General features: G+C 45.8%; 2 protein-coding genes across 8 annotated transcripts in view; one reads left to right on the top strand and one right to left on the bottom strand.

The window, feature by feature from the left end:
* GDE1 (glycerophosphodiester phosphodiesterase 1) lies at positions 82 to 6,438 on the top strand. 2 transcript variants are annotated; one of them, XM_021411987.1, is made up of 6 exons: positions 82 to 366; positions 2,301 to 2,476; positions 3,098 to 3,203; positions 4,372 to 4,464; positions 5,080 to 5,291; positions 5,617 to 6,438. In XM_021411987.1, exons 1-6 carry the CDS (start codon positions 112 to 114, stop codon positions 5,762 to 5,764), a joined length of 990 nt encoding a protein of 329 aa, XP_021267662.1. In that variant the 5' UTR covers positions 82 to 111; the 3' UTR covers positions 5,765 to 6,438. The 2 variants fall into 2 exon arrangements, with proteins under 2 accessions (XP_021267662.1, XP_021267663.1); XM_021411988.1 differs by having other exon boundaries at positions 254 to 366; positions 2,305 to 2,476.
* TMC5 (transmembrane channel like 5) overlaps positions 8,114 to 14,173 on the bottom strand; it is a 29,882-nt gene continuing 23,822 nt past the window's right edge. For all 6 annotated transcript variants that reach the window (XM_021411256.1, XM_021411255.1, XM_021411259.1 and 3 more), the window contains 6 exons: positions 12,865 to 13,038; positions 11,556 to 11,634; positions 11,150 to 11,242; positions 9,590 to 9,688; positions 9,241 to 9,286; positions 8,114 to 8,715 (listed from right to left, as the gene is read on the bottom strand). In XM_021411256.1, the coding sequence (XP_021266931.1) occupies positions 8,594 to 8,715; positions 9,241 to 9,286; positions 9,590 to 9,688; positions 11,150 to 11,242; positions 11,556 to 11,634; positions 12,865 to 13,038 (613 nt within the window). In that variant the 3' untranslated portion in view covers positions 8,114 to 8,593. The remainder of the gene's footprint in view (positions 8,716 to 9,240; positions 9,287 to 9,589; positions 9,689 to 11,149; positions 11,243 to 11,555; positions 11,635 to 12,864; positions 13,039 to 14,173) is intronic.

Genomic DNA, 14,173 nt, shown 5'->3' with positions numbered 1-14,173 from the left:
CGAGCGGCGGGCGCCGATTGGCCGCCGGGTGCCTGCGGGCTGGCGCCGCCCCGGAGCCCTCGCTGTGAGGAGAAGCGCCCGCGGGCCCGGCGCAGTCGGTGCGGGGCCGCCATGTTGTGCGGCGGGGGCGCGCTGTTGGGCGCGCTGACGGCGCTGCTGGGCGCGCTGCTGGCGCTGAGCCGTAGCCCGGCGATGGCGGCCGTGCTGACGGCGGGCCCCTTCCTGCTGCTACACGTCTTCAGCCTGGAGCCCGCCTCGCCGCACAGCGCACAGCGCGTCCTGCGGCCCCGCGGCGCCCCCGCCCGCATCGCCCACCGCGGCGGCGCGCACGACGCCCCCGAGAACACGCTGGCGGCCGTCCGACAGGTCAGCGCGGGCGGCCCCTCCCGGCCCGGCCGTGCCCGCGGAGCGCTGGGGGACGCGCAGGGCCGGGGGTGAAGTTAGACGACGGAAGTGCAGGGTTGTCGGCCTGACCGCGGATTGGGGAAGGTCGCGGGGCAGATCGTATTGAGAGCGATCACACGGCGTGTGCGGGACAAGCGGGACATCAGGCCCGGCCAGCGTGGGCTCACGAAGGGCAGATCCTGCCTGACCAGCCCGGTCTGTTCTGTGACCGGGCGGCCCGCCTGGCGGATGCGGGAAAGGCTGCGCACGTAGGCTGCCTTGGCTCCTAGATGGAGCGCATCCTCAGTACGTTTGCAGGTGACACTGAGAGGGGAGAAAGTGTCGATCTGCCTGAGGGTAGCAAGGCCCTGCAGAGCAGTCTGGACAGGCTGATAGCTGGGCTGAGGCCAATGGGATGAGCTTTAACAGGCCAAGTGCCGGATCCTGCATTTTGGTCACAACAATCCCGTGCAATGCTACAGGCTTGGGGCAGAGTGGCTGGAAGGCTGAGCAGAGGAAGAGGACCTGGGGTGTTGGCTGTCAGCCGCTGAGCAAGAGCCAGCAGTGTGCCCAGGTGGCCAAGAAGGCCAACAGCATCCCAGCTTGTATCAGCAGTAATGCAGCCTGCAGGAGCAGGCGGTGATCGTCCCTCTGTACTTGGCGCTGGTGAGGCCACACCTCAGTGCTGTGCTCAGTTTGGACCCCTCGCTACAAGAAAGACATCGAGGCCCTGGAGAGTGCCTGCAGAAGGGCAGTGGAGCTGTGAAGGGTCTGGAGCACAGTCCTTTGGGGAGCAGTTGAGGGGGCTGGGATGGTTCAGTCTGGAGGAGGCTCAAGGAGACCTCATCGCTCTCTGCAACTCCTGAAAGGAGGTTGTGGTGAGGTGGGGGTTAGCCTCTGCTCCCAGCTAACAGCAGTAGGACAAGACATGATGGCCTTAATTTGCACAGGAGAGGTTCAGGATGGATATTAGGAAAAGTCTCAGAAAGAGTGGTGCTGCATTGGCACAGGCTGCCGAGGGAGGTGGTGGAGTCACTGTGCCTGGAGGTTCCATCTGAGCTGCACACATCTGTGAGAGCCACGTGAGGCCCAGCTGCACCCCGTGCCACTGCTGGGTGCTGATAAGGGAATGTGTTTGCGGGTGTTGGAGCAGCATGCAGAGCCACTCAGTAACAGGCCATTTGCTGTTAGGACCTGTAATGGGAATCTGCAGACTCAGATGAGAAAACCTGATGCCATGGGACCTTCCCTGTGTGCAGCCATGCTGCCTTGTCCCTGCCACCATGGTGCTGCCAGTTTACAATCTGATTCTGTCAGTGCGCAGGCAGTGCATTCTGTGAATGCCTTTTCTGGAAGACATTGATTTCATTCAACTCGAGTCCCTGGAAGCACACTGTGTTCAAAAACAGCATTTCCAAATCACTTTACTTGTGAAAATTCCAATAGAAGCGATTTGATTCACGCTCTGAGATCACATCTTCCATTGTAACCAGAAATTCTGAGCTTCTCCTCCTCCAGGTCTGAGACACCTGGTAGGAGTGCTGGGTCCCGAGGGGCCTCTTCTGTGCACAGAAGCGTGCTGGGGATCAGTGTTCCATTGTGACTGTCCTGATACTGTGGTAGCCTCAGTGCATCGTTACTTTTCTGAATTTGATTGCTCTTCTGCTGACGCCTGCATCGATAGGGGTAATCCCTGGGAGCATTTGTTTCCAAGAAAATGGAGAGTGTGTGTGTTTTCGTCAGAGAAGGTGCAATATTTTGGATAAAACCTACTTTGTTTTTAACACCAAGCATACAGAAAAAAACATTATTAGTTTATTAACTTTTACCAGAACACGAATGATAGCAGTACCTATATTAATTCTGTAAAGTTGCATTTTCTGTTGTGTATGTGATTTTTTTTTTTTTCTTTTAAGGCAGCTGAGAATGGAGCAACGGGTGTTGAACTGGATCTTGAATTTACTGCAGATGGTGTTCCCATTCTGATGCATGATGAAACAGTAGAAAGGACAACCGATGGGTCCGGAAGATTGCGTGACCTGACTTTTGATGAAATTAGGAAGCTTAATCCATCTGCAAAACATAGGCTATGGTAAATTAAATAAATATAGCACAGACTCCTTGGTGGTACAAGTAGCATCTTCCCAGTCCATTACTGGGACGGTGATCACCTGAGCCACACAGTGAGAACTTTCGCAGCCATGGAGCAGCTGGTGTTCACTGTCACTTGTCAGGAATAATTTATTGATGAGTGAAGCTGCTTCTCCTACATCTTCAGCTTGTCTTGCTTGTTCTGTCAGGATCTGCATTTCTGTCTCAGTGCTAAGGAACGCAGTCCAAGCAGGATGAGGTGGGAGGACAGGTGGTCAGCAGCTGGGATTGAACGCATGTTTATTGTAGTTGTGAGGTGAAAAACTGAGGCCAGTGTTTCAGTGGAGTCAGTGAGTTCAGGTTAGACCTTGAACTGGGAAGGATATAGTTGTGTACCTGTGGGATTCTGCGGGAAGAAGAGAGATCCTTGTACCTGTGCAGCGTTTTACAGTGTCAGAGAGCTGCTGCTGCCATTGCTAGTGGTGCTTGATCCCACCCCTAATCCTAGTGTCTCTCCCGATGTGTTCAGGAATCCCTAGGAAACAGCTCTGTGCAGCTGGGGATGTATGTGTAAGCAGTGCATCTTGACTGCATTTCAGTGAGGAGTTCTCTATTTCTACAGGAGCAAATTCCAAGGTGAAAAGGTACCAACTCTGAGAGAAGCTGTAGTGGAGTCTTTGCAGCACAATCTTACAATCTACTTTGATGTCAAAGGCCATGCAAATCAGGTACCGCTTATTGTACTACGACCCCTTCTTTGGGTTTTCAGCCTTTTTTTGTTGGTCTCACACTGGTCTCTGTGGTACAGTCCCTTCTCTAACATGAGCTAAACTTTGTCTGCTCAAAGTTGGCCTGTCAGAAACAAAGACAATGTGTTCCCTCATCCCATTCCTTTGTCCTGGGAAATGGCGATGTAAGATGAGACTGTGACTCACGACTGTTGAGTTCAGCTTGCATCACCACCACAACAAAGCAAAGCAAATTCCCTGCCTGTGCTGAGGGGACCCGGTATCACATCTTCAGTTCTAGCCAGGGAGCCCAGTCATCTCTACCTTGTATTACTGAAGGGAGATGCAGGTGGGCAGTCATTGACATTTTATGTGAGTTAGTAAAATATGGAAATAAATTATTTTTTCCCTTTGAACTAAGCCTCAGGTAGTTCTTCAGATTTTTTTTCTATAATCTATTCAAGGGTATTTCAAACACCAGAGCAACGAGTAGCATTCTTAAACAGAATCATCATCATGGAATCATAAAATGGCTTAGGTTGGAGGGAACCTTAAAAGATCATCCAGTTCCAGCCCTCCTGCCACGGGCAGGATTGCCAGCCACCAGATCAGGCTGCCCAGGACCCCATCCAACCAGGCCCTGAATGCCTCCAGAGATGGGGCATCCACAACCTCTCTGGGCAACCTGTTCCAGCACCTCACTGCCCTCTGAATAAAAAAATTCTAACATCTAATCTAGATCTCCTCTTTTTTAGTTTAAAGCCATTGCCCTTGCCCAGTCACCATCAGGCCATGTAAAAAGTTGGTCCCCTCCTGCTTGTAAGCTCCCTTCAAGTACTGGAAGGCTGCAGTGAAGGCTCCCTGGAGCCTTCTCCAAGCTAAACAGCCCAACTCCCACAGCCTTTCTTCATAGGAGGTGCTTCAGCCCTTTGGTCATCTTCATGGCCTTCCTCTGGACATGCTCCGACATAAGGACTTCTGTTGCAAAAACCATACTAGCATTTGTGTGGTAATGCTGTGAACTGTTTTTCTTCTCCCCTCCTCTCCATTTCAGACTTGCTACACAAAACAGGGAAGTGTTTTCAGAGAAACAAAATGACTTTGCAGTGTAAAGTAAATATTGTGTGTGTCTGTAAATATAACATCTGTGTGTATCTCTAATTGGCAGGCAGTTGATGCCCTAAAACAACTCTACCTGGAATTTCCTCGTTTGTATAACAGCAGCATAGTCTGTTCTTTCATGCCAGATGTTGTTTATAAGGTGATGTTTCCTCAAAGTTTCTGTGACTTTTATTATGTCTGGGAATTTCAGTAAAGATATACAACTTCCAAAGTACTTTGGGGTTGTTGAAATTGCAAAAACATTAAAAACAAATGAAGCGTAAATCCTAAGTCTACTGCATAATCTGATTAGATCACTCTATACTCACTAGATGCACATACTATGAACCTACAATAATTCCCTCTGTTCTGAAAATTATGGAGAAATGAGTATGTTGGTACACAATTAGGTGTCTGTGTGCAAGATAGCTGTTAAATAAATATCATATTTTAATGGAAAAGGGAGACTTTTCTTGCAACAGCTTCCTAATTCTTGTTGTTAAGGCCATTTATCCTGTATTTTATTCAATTTCCCAAGTGTTCAGTTCCAGCATCATTATTTTTTACGTAAGAGCAGTTGCTTATTCCGTACAAATCTAAGAAAAAAAAACAGTACAATATCATATATAGCTTTCTAAGTTACAAAAGGAGCTGGGGGGAAAAGGGGAGAAGGATTCTGATGGAGCTGCACATTCAAGCTGGCAGTTTGTGTCTCACCTCTCCCAGTTTAATGCAGGCTTTGTGTGCTTTGGTCTTTTCTCCTTGGACCTTCCAGATGAGACAAGCTGACAGAAACGTGGTGACAGCGCTAACGCACAGGCCTTGGCAGCTGAGTCACTTTGGAGATGGGACACCTCGCTTCAGTTCCTTCTGGAAACATTATTTGTATATGATGTTGGATGTCATTCTAGATTGGAGCCTTCACAGCTTCCTGTGGCGATTATGTGGGGTTTCAGCTTTCCTCATCCAGAAAAATTTTGTTTCTCAGTAAGTGCCAAAGCTCGCTAATGTGCCAGGAGGCAACATCATTCCATTAGTATATGAAGGTGGAGTTGAAACAGTACATGTTAATCATTATCTTTAGTATTGCGTGAGATTGTATAGATAGCTTCTTTATTGCATGCCATTTTATTCTTTAAGCCTCTACCTTTTACAGTAACAAAACACCCAAAGCAAGGCATTTTGCAAAAGATAAGGCGCTATCATTCCTGAGGGGTTACCAGTGTAAGACTGAAGCTCAGCTGTAGCCTCAGTGCTGTCTGCCTTAAACATCACAGTGATTGTCTTCTCACAGTGTGTTTGTCCCTTTCAGAGATTACGTGAGGCACTGGTCTTCAAAAGGAATTCAAGTGGTTGCCTGGACAGTGAACACATTTGCAGAAAAAACATACTACGAAACCGTCCTTGAATCCAGCTACATCACAGACAGCTTGGTGGAGGACTGTGATCCTCACTACTAGGCCTGTGCCTTCTAGGTACTCACCAACTTACAGAAGCTGTCTTACTCAGGCAGGCATGAATTTGCCATCAGAAGCAAACTGACTGTTCCTTTGCTTTGTTTCATCTTGGTTATAAAGTCATATCAGCCATTTTTGATGGCAGACTGTACAGTCGTACCTTGATTCTAGTACTTGAAACTGTTTATTCTGTAACTGTGTAATAATTCAAGATTTATTTATGGTATCTTAAAAGCATCTACATTACTGTTCTGAAAACAGTGGTGAAATATGGTGCCAAAATAGAGGGCAAGTATATTTCCCTCCTCCTTCATGGAAACACAGCCGCGCTGCAGCTTACAGAAAGTGCAAACATATTTTGGTAGGGTAGTTCCTTGTGCTACTCAGTTGTCGCTGCATTCAGTGTTTCCTTGTTTGGGCACTGCTGTGTTCCAGCTGATGTGCCACACAGTACACCGAGCACCTCGTGCTGTGGGAAACCTGCACTTAGCAGCAATGGAACTGCAGATTGCATGGATCAGTGGTGCAGTTCAGTACACTGCTTTGTACAGAAATGTTCTTGATAGTGCTCCTCAATTAGAACTAGTTCTAGCTGGTATCAGAGCCAGCTGATATTTAAAATCAACTTTAAGAGGCAAAAAGTACTTAAAAAAATAAAAAATCAGTCATAAGAGGAATGAACTGTACAATTGTCCCAATGAAGTTCAGACTTCTAAGCTAGTGGCAGATCAGCTGCATCTTCTCCTTCACGTAGTGCAGCAGCACTCAAATGTGCAGCCTGCCTGGCGCGTGCCATTCGTAGCTTCCCAGTCTGGTTATAAAAACACTTCTGTTCATTTCTAATTTTGTGGGATGTTCTGAGATGTATAGTTACTACAGCACGTGCTCTCTCCTGGCTTATAGCAGCAGAGGCTATTATGATCTAATGCAATGATGAGAAGATCAAAGATGTTCTGGAAATAGCTTCATTCCCCAGCCTTGCGAGTAACAGGGCTGCTCCAGGTGATACCATATGGACACTGACAGCACTACTGCAACACTTCTTTTCTAACAGATCTGCTACCCTGGCAGCTAAATGCAAGGGTAATTAGCCAATGAATGCTGCCTTCTGCAAGCTGGGATGGATTTTTTTCCTTTTTTTCTTGAACATAAGCACAAAGAAACATGGAAGTAAGGGGGTGTAATGGTATAATGCAATGGAAAGCACAGCAATGACAGCAGGGTAGCAAAGTCCTAGGCTGCAGCAAGTGAGGATGTGCTCAAGGCAGCAGCTGTGGACACAAACTAAGGAAAGAATCTGCTTACCCTTAGAAGGCCTCGGGTAGGCAGGGATCTCCAGCAAGATCCCCTCGCCTCCACTGCCAACCCTTACATGAGGTCTGGGAAGGGGTGGATCCTTGCTCCACCCCTTCTGGTCACTCAGATGCATTGCACACACCTGAGCTCCCCTGGGCTGGCCCTGCCTTCCCACCAGGTGCTCATCACTGGCTCAAGCTGTGACTTAGCGTTTCTGCTGCAGGGGCACGCTGGATTTCCTGACGTGTTTTTTCCTATCACATCACTCATCCACTATGTACTGCAAAACCAACCACCTCAGTCTTCTGCTTCACATGTGGTACCATCTGTACAGTGTTACACCTTCACCCAGTTTGTGGCCAGCCACCACTCCCAGTCTCCACGCTTCCTGCTGTGTTCTGCAGTTGTTCTCCAGGCTCTGCTCAGAAGAGCTGCCTTCACAGCAAGGATCCTTTCTCTAAAGGTCTCTTCTTTTTGTTGCTGCTTGGGTTGCTTGCACGGTGGAGTTAGTGTCTTTGCTGCCAGCACTATTCACAGCCAGGCTCCACGGCTATGTGTGCAGAAACAGAATAAAATTCCATCTCCCATCTTGAGTATGTATTTTGTCCTTTTTTCTGTATCTTTGGTGACTTGTGTTGTCCTTAACGCAAACTGTGAGCCTAAGGAGCACATTTACCTTCTTCCTAGGTACTTGTGTCCAAAGCAGGTAGGGAGGAATACATGAATAAACCAGGCTCTAGTAAAAGACAGGCTAAAAATAATAATTAGAAAAAAATCTACAGCTTATTATCATAGCAAAGTTGTGGCTATGAGTAACAAGAAGCAAGAGTCACCTTGAGAAGAGTCCCTGCTGTGTTACTTCCAAAGTGGAAAAGTTATGTCACAACCATTGTGTTTATAAGGGGTGGTTTGACACAGATGAGAATTTTGATAAGTAGTCATTTTTTATTTTTTTAAGGAGCTCCTCAAGCTGGTATTGAGCAACTGCACCAAAGCCCACATAAATGGCTCAGAGAAGGGCAAGGGGAACAGCATTAACGTAACCATCCACACAAGTCAGTTTGCAGCCATTAAAACATCACAGTCATTAAAAATAACTGTGCTTTAATTTTATTTTCTCTCCATTTGACCAATATTCAGTTGGCTCAGATCAAATAAATGCTGTGTGAACGAAAGAAGTGGTATAAAAAAAGCTTTGGCCTGAGGGTTTTATTCACAGGTAGGCGCGAGTTTCCTCGTATCTGGTCAGCAGCAACCGAGGGCCTGCGGAGGGAGCCCTGCTGTGCTGAGGGAACGCCTGGAAGGCTTCACTAGCACCAGGATTTCACTAGAAAACCAAACCAAACGTGCAGCACATTCCCTGGCGCATAAAAACCTGCCATCAGGATGCATTTTGCGGCCTCTATTTTTTCTGCCACGTGAAAGGAAAAAAATAAATAAGAAAATCAATGGTTCTTTCAGTCATTTGTGTGAAGCAGTATTGCCTCCTGCAGAACATCCATCGGTTCCTCAGCATCCATTACCGACTGTGCCTGCTCACGGTCGAAAATCCATGTCGTCATTTAAACCTTCCCGCTGAGCTGCTTGCCTAGCACGCAGAGCAAGTGCCACTGCTTCAGACATCCCTGCGCTGCTGCTCGGCTGGGACATCTCCCAATCTGTTTTTCACAAGGGAGGTAAAGTTAAGTGTGCTGATACAGGTACAATAACCGCCCTCTACTAGAAGGCCCCATGCTATTCAAGTGTCTCATCTGCTGGAAGGAACATGTTTGTATAAACCAGGAAGCTACTGTGCAAGTTTCCATAGCTGTTTCACTCCTGACATACAAGGTGCTAGGCACCCCACATTTAATAACCACACCTGCAACAGTGAAGTACTCCCTTAGTGATGTAACATGCTTGCCCATGTTCCCACACGACAAAATGTCTCATTAACCCATAGAAATTCAGCTGTCATGCGTTCAGAATTTTGTGATCAGTCTTCAGAAGTCACCGCCACCATCACAAGCCACCAGTAAGCACATTGCATGGAGAGTTCTGGCCCCAGAAACCCGGTCTTGTTGTTTTCTCTTGATTCAAGATGCTAAGGTGTCTATTACCCCCGTCTGTTGTATGCTGTGTCTGTACTAAATCAAACATGTCTACTGAGCTGAGCTTACAAGCATTGCTTTCTCTGTGCTTACCAAACGGGAAGCCAGTCCCCCTCGAGATCCCAGCAGAATAGGGATTCTGGAAACAAAATTCACAGGTAGATGTAAGTCAGTGTTTTCCTCATGTGCCTGTTATCTTGTATTTAAAGTTATATTTTACCCAAAACAAAGCCATACTCCCTCTACATCTCAAGCAGGACTGTGAGCATGAATATTCCAACAGCTACTCTGATTATATTTTTCTGTCTGTTCAAATCAATCTTTTAGAATTATTTCCACACATACAGGATGTCCTCTTTGTCCACCACATGTCCATTGTCTATATCATGCCCTAGGCTCTATTTAGAGACATCAAGCAGAGACTTCCTTCTCTGACTCTCACCTCATCGTAGGATGCATTTTGACTTCTGTCAAACATCCTTTGTGGGTAGTCTGGTTCTTGCTGGGCGGGTGGCGTGGATGGGTGGTATAAAGAGCTCCTCTGGAAGACAGAATATTTGACTTCAGCAGTAATACACGATGGCTTCCAATCATGGCTTTATGGTCAGCATCCACATCTGTTACCCTTTCTTTAGGGAGAGGTGTAAAAGCCAAAAGGCAATCTGACATGCTGCCAGAGACTGCCTGAGTGCCGAGGCTTTGTCCTTTGTACAGTCCAGGATTCCATCTCACAGTGATACAGAGATGCAACCTCAGTGCTCTGCAAACACACTGTACCTTTTGTTTGATTATCACCCGGTCAGATAACGTCACAACCCCAGCTTTCTAAACAGGACGGGCGGGGAACGGATCTAAGATGGAAAGGACCTGGGTGTTCTTGGTTTGCTGCCCATACAGGAATGAAATTTCAATTTCCCCTTTTCAGACTCTTTGGCTTTAGACACTATTTTTGGTAACTCCTCTCTTTCTTGGACTGGCTTCTTTGGAATCTTAAGAGGTAAGCAGATAATTTAGCTGTTACTAGAAGACTTAGTATTTCTTCACACACAATTAGATGGAACAGAAGCAGATATGGTTGTGCCCAATGGAGGAAAGCCAGAGCTAGGACATAATGCCAAAAGGAGCCCGTGGAGGTAGACTATCTGCAAGGAAAAAGCTGTTTGTAACTGACTGCCTATTACACAAGAATGCAGGAGGTGAGCACACGTCAGGGGAGAGCATGGAGCAGGGAGAACATCCAGGCCTATTTAAAGGAGACTAATCTGAATGGGTGAAGAAGATAAAAACGGTCCTGCCTTATTTTGAAGCTCTGAAAATGCACTGAGCAAGTGCAGAGCAGAGCAACTGCAGATGAACAGCATTGGCAAGCTGTTCTCCATGGGACAGATACTTACCTGGGCTTAGCAAACCCTTCTGCTTCTCAGCTACGTAAGTGAAAGTTTTCACTCAGCCTAAATTCAAACACTACAGAGCACCTACACGTGCACATTTCAACACTCATTTGACGGCTCAGCTAGCAGAGCTGACTTGAAAAAATAATTTCAAATTAAAAACACTAGGTGTCAAATGATGCTGTGTGGAATTTAAAATGGAGTTATGTCAGGGCACCAGGTTTAATTCAGCTGAGAAAATGGGTGGAGAGGGCACAAAACACAAAACCCTAAGGAAATCTGGAGGAAGGCAGCCTCCTTCTTAGTCTAGGCAACGTCCAAGTGTGACCAAACCCTTTACTGACCCATCACTACACACCCAGGCTATGAGTATTTTCTTGTAGTGAGGGCAAAGACCTTTCTCTGCATGCTTCCACGTTAAGTTCTACTCTTGAGCAAACAGGAAATTTCCAAGTATCCTTCTGTCTTCTGGGGCTAGCTAGGAAGCAAGCACTTTAAGATTTAAACACAGACATAGCCCAAATGGCAGCATCTTCACAAGTCTAGAGGAACCCCACAGAACTGGAATGAGCACGTCACTGAAGCAGTGGTATCTGAGCTACCAGACTGACCTGCTGGTCTTGTCCTCTTGGTGCAGATGGGTTCTGTGTTCTCCTCTGTAGTATCCGTAGTTTTTCAAGTAAAAACATTTTATCTTTTCCTTCCTGCACACAAGATACACCTGATCATTAGCTAATAATCAAGGGAGGCTCAAGGTGTATGAGTAACCATTGAATAATCATTAGAATTCCTATTTAATTGATCTACAAAGGGAGCTGCAGCAGCACAGTTTGAAGATATAATTCTTTTGCAATGCCTCTATTTGTGCATAGTTTCCCCACAGCTGACACGCAGCAGGGCTTCCACCTTCCTCCGCATTGCCGCAGGGAAAGCAGATTACAGCTGCACAGCAGCAGAGTGAGACAATCAACAAGCAAGCCCAATTTTAAACAAAATAAAGCTGAAAGTCAAACTTACATTAACAATTTGCTTACGTAAGAGCTTGGCCGTCGTTTTTCTTCCTTCTATTATTTGCCAGTAAAGGTAAGTAATAATTCTAAATAAAGAAAATTCAAAAGATGAGCACTCATACCAGTCTGTTCCTCCTAGTCATTGCTTAAACAGACATTTATCTTGGTTCATTTTATCCACCAAATATATAGGTATACACACATACGTGTATATATGCATATATATACACATTACATATGGAATAGCAAACACATGAAATTGCTGGAAAAGACCCAAAGATTTATGGGCTCTTATCCAAGATGAGAGGCAGAATTAAACCAAGTCAACAAGACAAGGTACGTCTCAGATAACAAACAAGAACTGAGCGTTCTTATCCAACTTTGTGTCATTTGCTTAGACTTCAATCACAACACTGAACGCTTTGCTTCCAAGCCAAGTTTATTTGCACTAGAATGAATGGGAGCCTGTTTAGTTAGAACAGGTTCAGGCTCTTAGGTGTGAACGCCTAAACAATCCAGCAGTACAGCTACAACTTCAAACCCTGCCAGCGGGCCAGCGCCTTGAAGATGCACATACCATTTTTACCTATATAATTAATTTCAGTCAAGGAGACAGTATGGGAATTTACCTGAGATCAGGTGGAAGTAGACCGCAACCTACGTATGTAGGTGGGACCCCAGACGTACCCCATATAGTGTGCTCACTTTAACATGCCACTTGTGCACTGCCATGCCCTTCCACCAGCATCCCCACATTAACTCAGTTATTTTTGCAAGGTATCATCATCTCCACAAGTGACTCCACAGAAGAAAAATGCTCAGCAAAGACAAAGCAACCACTTACCAAACCTCTACTTCTTATGTTGCCCAAGATTCTAATATAGATGTGACACGTACTACTTGTTCGTGTGAATGACAGATCTTTTCCTACTGATTTATCTCTCTTTAAATAAATAAATAAAGCATCTTATCCTGCCAACTTTATGCAGTATGTTCCCATTCACTGATGTTCCCAACGCTCAGAGTGGCAGTGGTAGTAAGACCTGGAAGCCTTGTCACCAGTGAACTAAAAATACCAAATTAAAAAGCAGTATATTCTTCAGTTAGCATGAAATAAAGAGCTCTGGCATCCTAACATAAAAGGAATAGGATTTATAACTTCTTTATGTACTCCAAGTACATGAATTTCCACTATATTAACCATTGCTGATATTCTAAAATGCACTTTGCAACTCTGGTACAGAGAACAGCTATAGCATAGCCAGATTTTTCCACTTTGTGTCCTTTTCAAGTGCTTTTCATCAGCAGGTACTTACAGGATAAGGACGGAGAGGATGAAGAAGAAAAGTTCGCTCGTAATTAAGTTGTAGTAGATCCACACGACCCATTTTGAATCAATGTAATTTTCCAGTATTTTTACCCACTCAGAGACCGCTGCGTACATAGAAGGCAAACCTCGGAAAGGACCACATTCATTTGAAGGTTTTAACCTGAAAGCATGAGAAAGCAGCTACTTAATGCTTCCTATGCTAACAAGGGATTTAACGCTTCGTTGTTCTCTGCCTTGCTATTGCCCTCCGCTCGTTTGGGACCCTCAGGGAACTTCATCATCTACACTGCTGGTATTTTTGGGTCAGCTCCTGGACATTAAAATTCCACCTCAACACACCTCCAAGACTACTGCAGTCAGAGATAAGAGACCCTGCTGCAACAGATCCATACTAAGCCACATGCACAATCTTGAACTGTATGCAACAAATCTATCACTGCAGCACAGACTACAGCAGTTTGAAAATCTGTATTTTCAAAGCACAGATGTACAGTGGAACTACCCTCACACCTTGCCTTCAGGACACAAACACTGCAAACTTTCAGCAACAACAGGCTGCAGTGAAACAAGGTAGTTCTCAGCAAAACTTAACATTTCAGGGTAGATGGAAATAGAGAAATGTTGCTTGCTTTGAAATTGGACCAATCCAGACAGAATAAAATCCCCACCTGGCCCCTGGAGATGTGTTTTCTGAGTACTTCATCCCCTCTGTTTTCATGTGTAGCCACCAGTCTTATTAAATAAAATCACGTGGCTAGGAATTGCAAAGAAAAGCTGCATCTGTGTTGCCATCATTACTGTGACCAGAGCAACATGCACATAAACAAAGCAGCTTTAAAACACTGCTACCAACCAAGCTGCCTTATTGCAGAGCTCAGCACACTCTTTAAAAAAAAAAAGCATCTAAAATCTGCAAATAATCCAGCAGTTGACCTGCACTGTTTTTTTCCAGGTGTTTCTGCATCGCAGAACCAGTATAGCCCACAGGATTTAAGCCCAGGAACAGGCCAGGTCACAGACACTTCTAAAGAGCAGAAAAGGCCAAATCAAAGAATTTTCGGTGACATTTAAATAGAATACCAAAACTTGAAAGCAACCTTGTCTCACCTCCCACTTTACTATGGGACAAATTACTGTGTTAACCACATTCCTGCAAACTTACTGAGCCTGTTTGCAGAACACAGAATGCTGTGAACATCTGAAACCTGTCACTAGCAGTTAGTACAGATTTCCTCTGCCTGGTATCAGCTCACACAGCACAACATCATGGAACTGAACGTCAGCGCTCCTCCATA

The sequence above is a fragment of the Numida meleagris genome, chromosome 13, assembly GCF_002078875.1.
Source record: "Numida meleagris isolate 19003 breed g44 Domestic line chromosome 13, NumMel1.0, whole genome shotgun sequence".
NCBI lineage: Eukaryota > Metazoa > Chordata > Aves > Galliformes > Numididae > Numida > Numida meleagris.
This window is presented reverse-complemented; position numbering and strand designations above follow the sequence as displayed.

Coding starts and splice junctions, on each gene's coding strand:
- GDE1 (XM_021411987.1), top strand. CDS start 112: ATGTTGTGCGGCGGGGGCGCGCTGTTGGGCGCGCTGACGGCGCTGCTG. Junction 367..2,300: donor CGCTGGCGGCCGTCCGACAG/GTCAGCGCGGGC, acceptor TTTTCTTTTAAG/GCAGCTGAGAATGGAGCAAC. Junction 2,477..3,097: donor TCTGCAAAACATAGGCTATG/GTAAATTAAATA, acceptor CTATTTCTACAG/GAGCAAATTCCAAGGTGAAA.